This window comes from Uloborus diversus, chromosome 8 (genome assembly GCF_026930045.1).
Source record: "Uloborus diversus isolate 005 chromosome 8, Udiv.v.3.1, whole genome shotgun sequence".
Classification (NCBI taxonomy): Eukaryota; Metazoa; Arthropoda; class Arachnida; order Araneae; family Uloboridae; genus Uloborus; species Uloborus diversus.
In genome coordinates, this window is record NC_072738.1 from 146,944,798 (window position 1) to 146,957,784 (window position 12,987).

Consider the following 12,987-nt stretch of genomic DNA (forward strand, 5'->3'; position numbering starts at 1 on the left):
AACTTATAACTGTAACTTAGTAGCCAATTGTAAGCAATTTATTTAGTTAAAACGTGGACTGGTCTACAACGTCTCTTGCTACAGAAGCGTACTACAAAGACAGTAAAAATCATGAAGCTTGTTAGCGTGTGTTTAGTCGAGGACAGGGTAGGTCTCTAAAATCTTGTTTCATTTGTTCAATCTAGTGTTTACATTCGGCTAATAGATAAAAGGGGAAAGCATTCCCCTATTCCATCTTCGCATGCAAAAACATTTCTAAAATCACCCGCTTCCCTGTGGCACTTTGTATTACAAGAAAATCAAGTCATCAATGTAATCATAGAAGACAGTTCATTAGAGAAACATTGCATACTCCAACTATTTTTATAGTTCACTAGCTGTACCCAACGCGCGTTGCTACGCCAACAAAAAAGTACATCATTATACTGATTTTCATGACAATCGGTTGAACGGGGCAGATGTTGCTACTCTGCAGTGCCACCTGGTGGCGAGTGGCTTCAATGAGCATATTATGCACCTTCTCCGTGGAAAAATACATATATATAGCAATTTTCATAATAATCGGTCCAGGTATCAAGTGAAGAAGTGACTATACTCAAATTTTGTACTCACGCAGTTTGCAAGATCAATCCATCGCTAAAAATATCAAATAGAAAAGTTTTAAATCCCCTCGTTGCATGAAAAGCCATAAAACAATAAAGAAAGAATTTATTTGTTCAAACTCAAGAAAAATGGCAACAGCTAACTTCTTATCAATGAGATCTTTCACGCGAATTAATTTCTGCAGCCGATAATTTTATTCGTATTTATCCAATGGATTGTGACTTAAATTGGAATAAAAAACGAACTATCGATCGGATTTTTTTCGAACTGGTCTATAAACATTCCCAGTACCAAAAATAACAAACGGTGAAAGTTTCAGCCAAATCTGCCGGGTAGTTTTTGAGTTCATGGATGACATGCAGAAAAACATTCATTTTAATATATATATATATAGATAAACCAGTTTTCCTCGTCCGTCCATTTTCGATTGATTTGGTTTCAAGTATGAGCAAAAATCAAGGAAGGAAATATATTAGTGGTAAGACTAGCACAATCGGAATTTTTTCCTGAATAAAGACAGGTCATAACAACCCAGAATTTTCTCTTGGGAAGGTCAAATAAGTCGTCATATGTATATGTGCATTAACATACTTGAATTATAAATTTAGCTAAAAACCAAATTTTTAGGGGGGTTGAGTAAATTTCCAACTCTCTACTCACTTCGCTTCTGATGAAGAGAGAGTATAAAATCGTTTTAAACATGTAAATGACTCTTTTTGCACAATTTCTTTTGTAAAATAAGCTTTTATAGTTAGTATATTTATACTTGTTTTGTGTTTTATGTCTCTCTGGTTGTGAAATTTTTTCAGCCAGAACCATGACTCGTGTCTATTTCTGTCTGAATGTCTAAATTTTAAGATTTTTGTTCCAAAATAAGCAGTTTCAAGCAAATGATTTATCAAATCGAAAAATGCGTTTCCGTTTGCTCTTCCTGCTTATGCTTATTTGGCTCTTTTGTATTATTACGTTAAGGCGTAGTTTCCTTATTAAAGATGTTCTTCAAATTTGGCTAGCACTTGCATGAAATGAGAAAATTAATAGGAGTAAGAAACATAAAAGTAATGTGAAACCTAAAATTATGCATTGTGAAGAACTCAAAAAATTTAAAAAATATGTTAGCACTAGCATTAAATGAGGAAATGAATCAGAATAATATGAAATTTGAGTATACATTGTGAAGAGCTCAAAATTATCAAAAGTGTGGCTATCACCAGCATTAAATGAGAAAATGAATCAGAGCAAGAAAAGTAAAACCTGATTGTTAAAAGCTCAAATTATCAAAAATTGAAAGTTCGTTAAAAGAGTTTCATTTTGTTCTAGGACAAGAGCATACGCATTACATTTCTGGTTATCTTCTAGACAGTTATCGAAACATTAGAAAAAGATTAAGAAACTTCCGTTTAAATAGTCAATTTGTCACTTCAACTTTTTTTCCGTTTAAACTTCTCAGTTTCACTACCCTTTCAGTTCATGCTTTGTTTTTAAGAACTTGGACATGGACAATTATTTATGGTTTCCAATAATTAATTGGAATATTTACAACAGTTATTTCCAAAACATGTTGATTTGCCAAACCAATAAAAAAAAATTGAGAATGTCTAAAATAATGAAAGTAGATAACAGTAATTATGTGCATCTAAAATCATGGCACAAGATTCATTTACTATACAGTTTAATACGTATAATTTGCCGTATCTGTTACTTAAAACCATACTTTATGCGGGTCATAAAAAATATTTATGATGAAATATTTAAATATAACAACAAATTGTTGAACAAATTCTACATGGAGATTTTAATATTATCTAAAGCGTATGTTGTGAAGAGTACAGAGAAAAAACTCTATTTTCACATGCATGGCTACATATCGAGAATAATTCTCACTAAAATTGTTTGGATTAAAAGGTATCAAATCTCTTATCATTACAGCTTTTTTGTATGTCATAATTTTAGTACATTCAGATTTATTATAAACTAGAAACTCGCCCGTCAAGGTATGACGGGTGAAAATTGCTTCAACATTTGAACGAAGTCGTTGCCTGTTTGGTGATATTTTAATAGTTGAAATTGTAACCCTAACTCCAGTGGATTATCCCTCAACTCCAGTAGGTAGCGTTCGTTGTTGACCGCTTTTTCGTTTTTTCATTCCCTCATTCCCCTGAAATGATACAGTCTTACCAGTAAAACAGTTCAGTTACCGGATCGAGTTCAGCCTTGTCACAATAAAGCCTTTCCCTGCATGTTAAACGCTACCAAAACACATTATCAAATTATCATGCTGTGGCGCGAGTTTCATTGTTTAAACACGAAGGTTACTCGATCATCGGCTATTATTTATATGTGGATTCTTACTCACCAACACATTTATCCTCTTTTGACTCCAAGCTTTTCCTGTATCCAAGTTTGCAGGAACAGTAGAAGCTCCCAATGGTGTTTATGCAAACATTATTCGGGGGACACGCTTCTATATCATTACACTCATTAATATCTAGAAGACAATATGTATTATTAAACAAGGAATTAATGATAACAATATTCCAGAATAATCAATATTATGTCACATTACAGTCATTAAGTGAAATTTCTATTGTGTGCTGATAAGATAGTTTACTCTGTTATAGGCCAGAGCAGGGATCTCATCCTGCCCTTTAACAGATTTTGTTACTAGACGTTAAATCCCGGTTATCACAAATTTGCCATTTCAACTGCGCTTGCGCGCGGACTTAGTTTTTGATTTTTCTGTTTTAAGTTTTCGTGTTGCTTGTTTATATTTAGGTTGAGCGAGAGTTCCAACAAATTAATGAATGCGATTAGAATATTTTCACAGCGATTTCGTGATAGATTATATGAAACTACGAATATGAATAGCTGATAGTGTTTATAATGCAAAGAGAAAAATAACGCTTCAATATTTTTTGGTTAGGAAATATTTATTTAACATAAACGTAAAACACGTTATGTACTTCGAAAATGATCGGAATATGAGTACAGATATCCGTCTTTTGCGGATATTTTACGTTAGGCGTAAACAGCTTAGTATTATACATTTTTATTTAGGTTGATGGTTCGGCTTTGCATTAGAAGTGATGCTGCAATTCTAGTACGCTCTTCTGATGTTAAAAATTTGGCCTGAAAAGGGGCAGAAAAATCAGACACCGAATCCATTAATAATTAAGACGCAAAACTCAATCTTTACCGAGACCTAAAAACTAAATCAGAGAAAGCTTTGTGCATAACCCCACTCAATACTTAAGTGCCAGCGCATTGAGTGGGGCCATGCTTTGTGATTTCTATTTTTTATCTGTTGCTATCTCATATTTATTAACAAATTTAAAATGTTTGTAATTAATTTTAGCAAGATTTTTGAAATCAGCTAAGTCCGCGCGCAAGCGCAGTTGAAATGGCAAATTTGTGATAACCGGGATTTAACGTCGAGTGATTTTGTTCGGCACGCGAGTTACTTGCAAAATGGAACCAACATTTTTTCAATATGGAAACACAGAAAAATCTCATTACAGCGAATACAAAACAATGAACTGAATAAATGCAATATTCCACACAGCCCGGTTATCAAATCCTGAGACTGCAGTTTCGTTGGTATTAGAACTCCTCAATCAGGAATAGTGAATGACCGAGCTGGAGGTAGATCTATTCTCATTGATGCTGAGAGTGCCAACAAACTGGTAGATAAAGTGAATTTATCCCACCAGCGAGTGTCCGCAGCATGGTGCGTTTCGACTCGTGAATTGAAGGCAAAGCTTGGGTATTTAGCAGTAAATTACCGCCCCTAAGCGAGGGCTAAGGCCAGAATTACATGCAGTATATCAGACAGCCCGGCTATAGACTGCAGTTTCGTTCTTATTAGAACGCCTCAATCAGGAATAGTGAATAACCGAGTTGTGGAGGTAGATGTCATCTCATTGAAGCTGAGAGGGCCAAAAACTGGTAGATAAAGTGAGTTTATCTGCCTCCAGCTCGGTTACTCACTATTCCTGACTGGGGAGTTCTAATAAGATAGAAACTGCAGTCTCAGGATGTGATAACTGGGTTGTCTGGTATATTGCATTTAGTTCTGGGGGTTCCTTAGCCCTGGTGTAGGGACGGTAACTTACTGCTAAATGAACTACATGAACAATCCTGTTTTAATTGCCCTTTTAGTTAAATTCCATTACAATGAAATTCCCGTAACAACGGACAAAAGTTGTGGTCCCTTGATCTGCACTGTAACGAGATTTAGCAGTATATTTCCTTCCAAGTAGTTTTTTAAGAAAACTAAGCCCAGAAAATCTGAAAAGCACCACAAAGCTCTTAATTAAAAACAAATTCTTGGCTGTATGGAAGAGGGGAGTTATCGCTTACTAAACCATTTGAACTAAAATATTTTGAATTATTGGCCCGATTAGTTTCTAACATTGTACAATGAGTCCTTTAAGTAAAAAAAGTTGGAAACCCCTGGGTCACACACACAGATAATAACGAATTGTAAATAAGCTTTTCGAAATATTAAAGTAAGATACAACATCATATATAATAAGTAAGATACAGATATTTCTGATAAAAAGCTTGTCTGCGGCCTTTCACCTTTCAAAAGAAATATTTTTTCGACGATGATGGTTTACTGAATGTTGATAAATGCTCAAATTTTAACTAAATAAGTGCAAAATCTATTTTTAGATATTCCTATTTTTCTCCTCCCAATTCTTCTAATGATATTAAGCCTTCCATGGTCACTTAAACCTGAATAGTTGAAGCTTTATTTTTAGATCTACACTACTTACTGTTTTATCAAACACTACCCTTACTGATATTTAGCTGTACTCTACTTACGCGCGTTGACGAGTGATTGGACCAGTCTTGTTCCGAAAAAATCCCCCTCCACTCTCCTATGCGGTTTTGGTGTTACCTAGCTTGATTTGTTTCAGTTACTCCGTATACACTATTTGCTCACGTATGTGCGTAATCCATTTGTAATACTGCGCAAACCCTTTTTTTAACTTTTACATACATTTTTTACATACACAGTTATCGCTTTATCTATACAGTGGATTCTTTCTATTCTGAAACACTCATGGGACCGGACAAAAGTGTTCAGATTATAGGTGTGTTCATTACACAGAAAGACTAGAAAATGCATGCATGTGTTATCTATTGCGTTAATGGTATATGTTCAGAACTTTGACAAGTGAGCTATAACAGATTTTGGGATAGAGGTGATGAGTTTTGGATTGGCAAAAATTGTAATGTCAATTAAACCCGTTAGGAGCTAAACTCTTGCATTTCTTTCTTTCTTTCTTAATTTAAAAAGTTTTACGTACCATTCAACTATGAAATAACGAAATTCTTATCTGTACAATTAAATGTAAAAAAAGACTAATTTTAATGTGTTTTTGCATTGTGTATTCTCGTGCATGGTATGCGTTATCATCCAATTGTTTAAGTGTTTCCATTCGTGTGTAAAAGGTTTTCAGGTGATTCTCAATCGCATATTGCTCGTAGGTAATCGTACTTTAAAGATCTTAAATACTGCTTAATTGCAATGGTTGGATTCTTGAATTACGCAGTTCAGTGGCAGAAACTTCAGGCTCATATTTCTCAGTTGAATGATTTTATGCAATGCCGCAATATCCGCAAAAATAATTCTTCTTCTTCTCTTCATCTTCATACTTTTCAATCATTTTGATGACATCGGGAAAGTATTTAAGTTTTCCAATTTGGTTCATAGGACTTCCTGAGTACCGATTGTGAATATGTTCAATTTTCAGAGAGGTAATAACTGCCACAGGGTCAAAAATAGCGTTCATAATACTGGGGTGTTCATATTAAAGGAGGTTCAGAGTCAGCCTATGTTAAGTCTATGGAGGTTTGCCAAGAACAACAAAATGTGTTCAGAATATCGGGGCGATCATATTAGAGAGTGTTCATATAGAGAGAGTCCACTGTAGCTTAAAGGTGTGTGAAAGTTATTGATTTTTTTAAAGCTATTGCATACACTAGTATTGGCTTCAACCTATTTTGTGGATTATCCGCAAATTGGCTTATCCGCGGTCACCATGCCACCCTATTCCACGGATAACAGGGAGTTTTTTCTACTATGAATGCAACTCTGGCATCTTTATCGCACATAGCCTAATAAAAATATTTACAATGCTTTACATGCATACAATCTAAACTCATTATCAAATAAATATGCTGTCATTTGATTAAATTCTATTCTTTTGAGAAGCATTCTGAACCAAATAAATGAAAAATCAAAGCTAAAGCAATGTCATACTCATTCATACATTAACAGATTAAACGTTAAAATTGTATTTCCAAAAAGTGTTTACCTTTACAAGATTCAATACTTGATCCTGTACTGCTGAAAGGAAAAATTTTATTCCGGAAAGCAAATCCCGGTTTGCATGTGCAGTTGAACGATTTTCCATCTGGCGTGCTGCTGCATGTGGTTTCTGAGCCGCATAAGTCCTCCTTAAGGTCATCTTCACATGGATTTGTGACTTTGATATTTACTAAAATGGAAAATATATGGCATCAAAACTAACATTATTTTGAGGATGAACAAGATAATCTGGCTGGGATGATTTTAAAAATTAGTATGTTAACTTGCAACAGCCCAAGTAAAAAGTTTACCTTTATACATGTGTAATAAATGGTAAACGCAATGAAGAAACATACAAACAGCAATAAAACTGCTGTCCCGTATTTCGGCATTGAGAACACCTTTATCAATGCAAACTTTTTGCATTTTAAAGCCGTTTTGTCCTAATTCTGAAACACATATCAGCAGCTTTAGTGATATTTGCGTTTATTACTTTTTTCCATCATGCATTAACAGTTAACCCGTTGCTAGGATTGCGCATTTATTTTGATAAAGTATAAATTGGTTATTGCCCGTTCAAGCATAGAAGTTCTTCAATCATTTATCCACTCTTTTGCGAATTAACCCTACCTGTAAACTTTAAACCGGGGTAAGTATTTACCCTATAAGTTTTTTGCTCGTAGAATCGTTCTGTTTGCTGTAATATGGATAATAAGTACATGATTTATTTTGTTTTTCATGCCGAAGAGAAAATGGTGAAGTGCAAAATCAATTTTTTCAAGATTTTTTTGATGAAAATATAGCTAAAAGTGCTGAGCACCAATTATCCGTTCTCCGACATATAAATGCAGCAAAACAAGGGTGAGATTGCAAAATCTCATTTATTGCGTATTGTTTAAGATTTGTAACGAGCATCATTGTGAACATGCGTTCATGGTGGCTTGATCAGTAAATGTTGAACCAACAGTAGAAATGCGGGTTCGATGCCTGTCCATCGAAGATCACGCGTATTAGGGAATGACGACTGGGATGCGCGTTAAAAATGTTGTGGTTACAAAGTTCTTCAAGTTCCTGTTCCAAATCAATGCATCCTATATACTCCGGTAAGACAACGTGTAGGGGTAGGTAACGGGGTAAAGCCCTAAGTAGCGACACGTTCGCCATCTTGGGGCTAAACGCCGCTTTCTTCTAAAGTTTAATTTGATGAAGTAGCGTGTTTTGCTTCTTGATTGTGGTGTTTAAATACCCCCATGCTAATCCACAATCAAGAAGCATCACAACTGAGAAGTAAAGAACGCTACTTCATAAATGCAGGCGCAGGAAGAAAGCGGCGTTTAGACCCAAAATGGCGGACGTGTTGCTACTTAAGCTCCGATTTATGGTTTTAGTACGGGATACCTAGAAGTATAGTTTAGGATAGTGTAACATTGTAAAAAGCTGTCGTGCTGCATCTATTTATCCTGTTTTTTAGAAATAGAATCGCCAAAATTTTGCATGCACTCGTTTCGTCCCAGACACAGTCAATCTTTTTTACTTCAATTAGTCCGAAAGAACGAGTAACCAGTTAACTCCATAAAACAAAAAGTCGAGAAAAGTGATTAAGAAGATAGTGTTATCCAATAGGAGTGAATAGGCCCTCGTGTTACATTTTCTGCCATCACCTGGTCAGAAATGTACTGAACCAAAACTTTAATATAAATTCACATGCTAAGCATTGATAAAGCACTATTAAAGCAGAAATGAGAATTTTTTTACAAAGTGGAGTTAATCAATTTGGCAACTGAGGCATCCATATAATACAACAAAATTTCGTTACAACAACTACCAATACAACGATATATCCGTTTCAGCGAAATAAATGTTTAGTTCCATTTAACTTCCGTTACATTGCTTGGAAATTCCCGTTAAAACGGACAAAATTTGAAGTTCATTGTAACGGAGTTTCACTATGTTTATTGTTTTTTATTTACCTTGTGCAAACAACTTTAAAGCGTTATTTTGAAATAAATATTTTGAAAAAGCCTCGAAAACCATCGTTTTAATTTAAAAAAAAAAAAAAAAACACTGTTTACTGGTTCTCAAGTTGGATAACTGCTTACCACCTATTTTGATCTCTGATTTCTTGAGCACCAGTGATCTGGACAAAACGCACTTTCCTAAGGCACTGTCCGGCCTTTCAGCGCAAAGTTCAGGCATCTGTAATCTTCGAAGCCCTTCCTTGGGATCTTCTGCAAATTGTAGTTCGAACTTACACTGTAAGTAACTGTAGTGCATTCTAAAAACAAATTGAGCAGATTAATTTATTTGTGTTAGCAAAACAAAAAAACTTCATCAAAAGGACTTAAGGTAGGCAAACATCCTGATTATTTTTTTTTCAATGTTCATTGCACCTTTCGAAAATTTTCTACGAATATTCAATATGACATAAATAACACACTTTGACTGCTTATTTGTTGAAAAAAAAAATCTGTAGGTTTTTCTAACAAAAAAGCCATATTTTTTAGCAAAAAATTTAAAATTTCCTTAACACTTCCCAGCGCATTCAATTTTTTCGTAATTTTTGCGTCTATCTCTTCGTTATATACCAGAGAGTGATATGACCCACCACTTTGGAAATAATTGACTAAAAAACAGGTTTTGTGGGTAAATATTTGAAAAATTCCCTCGAAAAACGTTCTTTTTGCCCCCTAAGTTTAATTGGTCATTATTTCAGAACCAACACATATGGCATGTACATTAACTTTTTATAGAGGTTTATACCACAGTAATATGTTCAATTATCATTTTTACTTTCTTCTATATCTAGTATATAGAAGAAAGTATTGGATTCGTGCAAATTTTCGAATTTCGAATTTTGACAGATTCGAACGTTTTGAGGTGTGCTGAGTCCGTTTCGACTATTTTTGGAAAATGTCTGTCTGTCTGTGTGTGTGTGTGTGTATGTGTGTGTGTATGTATGTATGTGTGTGTGTATGTATGTGTGTCACGTCTGTGTGTGACCAGTTTTTTGTGGCCGCTCTACAACAAAAACTACCGCATGAAATCGAACGAAATTTAGTACACATATGTGCCGCTATGTGAACTTGTGCCCATTGGTTTTTGGCGCGAATCCCTCCAAGGGGGGTGGAGCAATGGGACGTTTTTTGAGTTACGCGTGCTTGCTATTCCTCAGGAAGTAACTGGCGGAATCAAACAAAATTTGGTCCATATGTTGCCATTAACAGGAAACAGGTGCTGATTCAATTTTGGTGTCAATAACTTAAACGGGGGCTGAGCTATAGAACGTTTTTTGTCGTCAATTGTGACTGCTGTATCTCAAGAAATAATGAACGGAATGAAAGAAAAATTTATCGGCAAGTAGCCCTTAGTGGGTATAAGAGCTGATTTTATTTTGGTGTCAACAGCTAAAAAGGGGGTAGCGCAATCACCCGTTCTTTTTTTCCATTGTGAGTGCCCTATCTCAAGAAGTAATGCTGCGTTCTGGTTGAAATTTGGAATATATGTGAATCCATATGTGAACAGGCTTTGGTTCAATTTTGACGCCAATCGCTCCAAGAAGTGTTGATTTTTTTTGCGAATAAAAATAGCTTTATTAATGCAACAATAAGAAAGATAAATCGTAATAGATTGTCGTCTGCGTATTTCTCGTGATTTTAATTGTATGGAAATGATCGGAAATATTATCTCAATGATTTAAAATTTTTAACTGTTGCCATCTTATATTTGGTTAATAAATAAAATATTTGTAATTAATTTAAGCAAGGCTTTTAAAATAACTTTCATTTTTCGCTTTTTGCTTTGCTTTTGCAATAATTCAGACACTTGGAATGGTCGTCAAGTTTTTTCATGTGAAATTTTGTTTTTGTTGGGAATATTGCTTCCTCATCAAGCATGGGGAGGGATCAGAAAAAAAAAAAAAAAGAAAAATATAGAAGAAAGTTTCGTGATGGCCACAATATACTAGTTACATCTTAGAGTTAATACCTCTTTCGCTAGAGTTGTTGGTGTAAATAATAACTCTGAAAACGTGGTTATGAGAAAATCAAGAAAGAAAAAGTACATTTAGTGCATTTGTATGAGTATAGTAAATTTCTTCTAGTTTACTCAATAGTTCGTCGATTTAAAAAACAATTGCGGGTTTAGAAAGAACAGCACTGGAGCTCTCTAAACTCCTTAAAATCTCAGAATCGACACTTTTCGAAAATTAGGGTGTTCGCCTATATTAAAGCGAAACAGCTTTTAATTTTTGTAGCTTGAGAATTTTAACACTATTCTGTTACCTTGAGAGTTGCGAAATGTGATCGTTTACAAATTATGAAACTCTTAAATTTTGAAACATCTGAGCATTATAATGCTTGCACGAATCTTTAGCAGTTTTAATACACATACTAGAGCATTCTAGAAATTCCTTGCACGAAGGGCTTGAGCTTCTGGGAATGATTTTGAGAAAAAAAATCTAATGTGGTAAAAGTTGATTTATATCTTAATTTCCGAATTCTGTTCCGTTAATTTCTATAATCGGTAGAATGCAACGATGTTGCGAGTTCTTAGTCAGTTTACAGGCATTTAACAAAAGTAATCTGTTAATTTAAAATGCGAAGTCTTTTATTATACAACTTTAACGTCTGTTGTTTGATATATCTTTATCTCTTTCGTTAATGAGCCGGACCATTTTCCCACACGTTAACTTAACCGAATATCAGGCCAAAATTACCTTAAAATATTAGCAATGATCCCCGTCACCTAGTTAAGGGAAATGTAAAAATATAATATCGTTTTAATCACAGAAACCTTCTTGCGGGCATAAATAATAAATGCATTGCGAAAAATCAATAATTTTAGACCAAATACCTTATTTGCATCAAAATCGGACACAGAACAATTGTTGCTTTTAACTAAATTAAGTGTAACAACTGTCTGAAAATATATAAAATGAATTTCAGTGTTCAATGTTTAAGAAACCCAATTCAACACTTGAACAGTGCCAGAACTCGAAACCAAAATTGCAGAGGAGCAATGTGTATCTTTCAGACGAACTCCATTGTGAATAAAAGTGCAGATAGCAACCTTATATGTAAGTTAATACAGTTCTTCAATCATTTGTTTGAGAGTTTATCAACATATAAAAGTAGTACAGTTATGAAATTTTCTGTATACCTAGAAAGACTGAAGGGGCCAGTGTGGTCCCTACCAATATTTTGGTTGAATTCTTTTAAAAATTCTTCCTGAGTGAGTGCACATACCGGATGCACCTTCTTATATGACTAAATAAAAATTTAGTACGTTATTATTTTCAGCTTTTCATCTTTCCAAGAGCAATGGCTGCGGTTTGGCTGGTAAGCAAGCGATACTGTTTATAGCATCTGAATATCCAACCGGTTCCATAAAGAGAAAGTCACAGGGTAAACTAGAGTGAACAGCATTTGTTTCATGCTACAACAATTACGAGAAAGGGAGAAAAAAATTATTGGAAAATAGCTCAGGAGCCACTGTGGACCCTCCCGTCTTTCTAGGTATAAGGATCAGTATTTACAGTACTATGAGGTATACTCAGTATACTCATTAAATGACTAAGCAATCATTCAAAAAGCGACATATAATGAAAATTCAGTAAGTTCCATTAAGCTCCGTTAGATATTCATCGAGTTATTGAACAACAAACTACGCGAGGAGCCACACAGGCCCCTCCGTCTTTCTAGAATTGAAACGAAAATCATGGTATAGGCTAATGTATACATAAAAAATAAAGGATGTTCTTTGAATTTTTAATGATGAAAACAGAACTGTACGATACTATTTCGAACAGAATTTAATCTAATAATTTCGAATAATACGGTAAACTGGTCAGTAAACGCCTACTTAAGCACAATTTGGTTCTCAGAAACTCATTACGTGAATGAAAAGCCGTACAATTTAGTACATGACATTAAAAACATATTTATTGATGTGTATCCTCATTCTTTAACAAAATTATCACGGTCCAAGCTGGTTATCCAACTTTTTGTAGAAACGCGAGAAGTAAGCAATACTTTCTAATTTCGTCTCATTAAACTTTTTATGTAAAA

At 34.5% G+C, this 12,987-nt stretch overlaps 1 protein-coding gene across 1 annotated transcript in view; it reads right to left on the reverse strand.

Moving 5' to 3' along the window:
- LOC129227253 (neurogenic locus notch homolog protein 1-like) overlaps positions 1-12,987 on the reverse strand; it is a 113,087-nt gene that overhangs the window by 12,968 nt on the left and 87,132 nt on the right. Inside the window, exons 17-19 of the mRNA XM_054861771.1 lie at positions 9,022-9,197; positions 6,930-7,112; positions 2,960-3,091 (exon numbers count right to left, since the gene is read on the reverse strand). Coding sequence (XP_054717746.1) covers positions 2,960-3,091; positions 6,930-7,112; positions 9,022-9,197 — 491 coding nt within the window. The remainder of the gene's footprint in view (positions 1-2,959; positions 3,092-6,929; positions 7,113-9,021; positions 9,198-12,987) is intronic.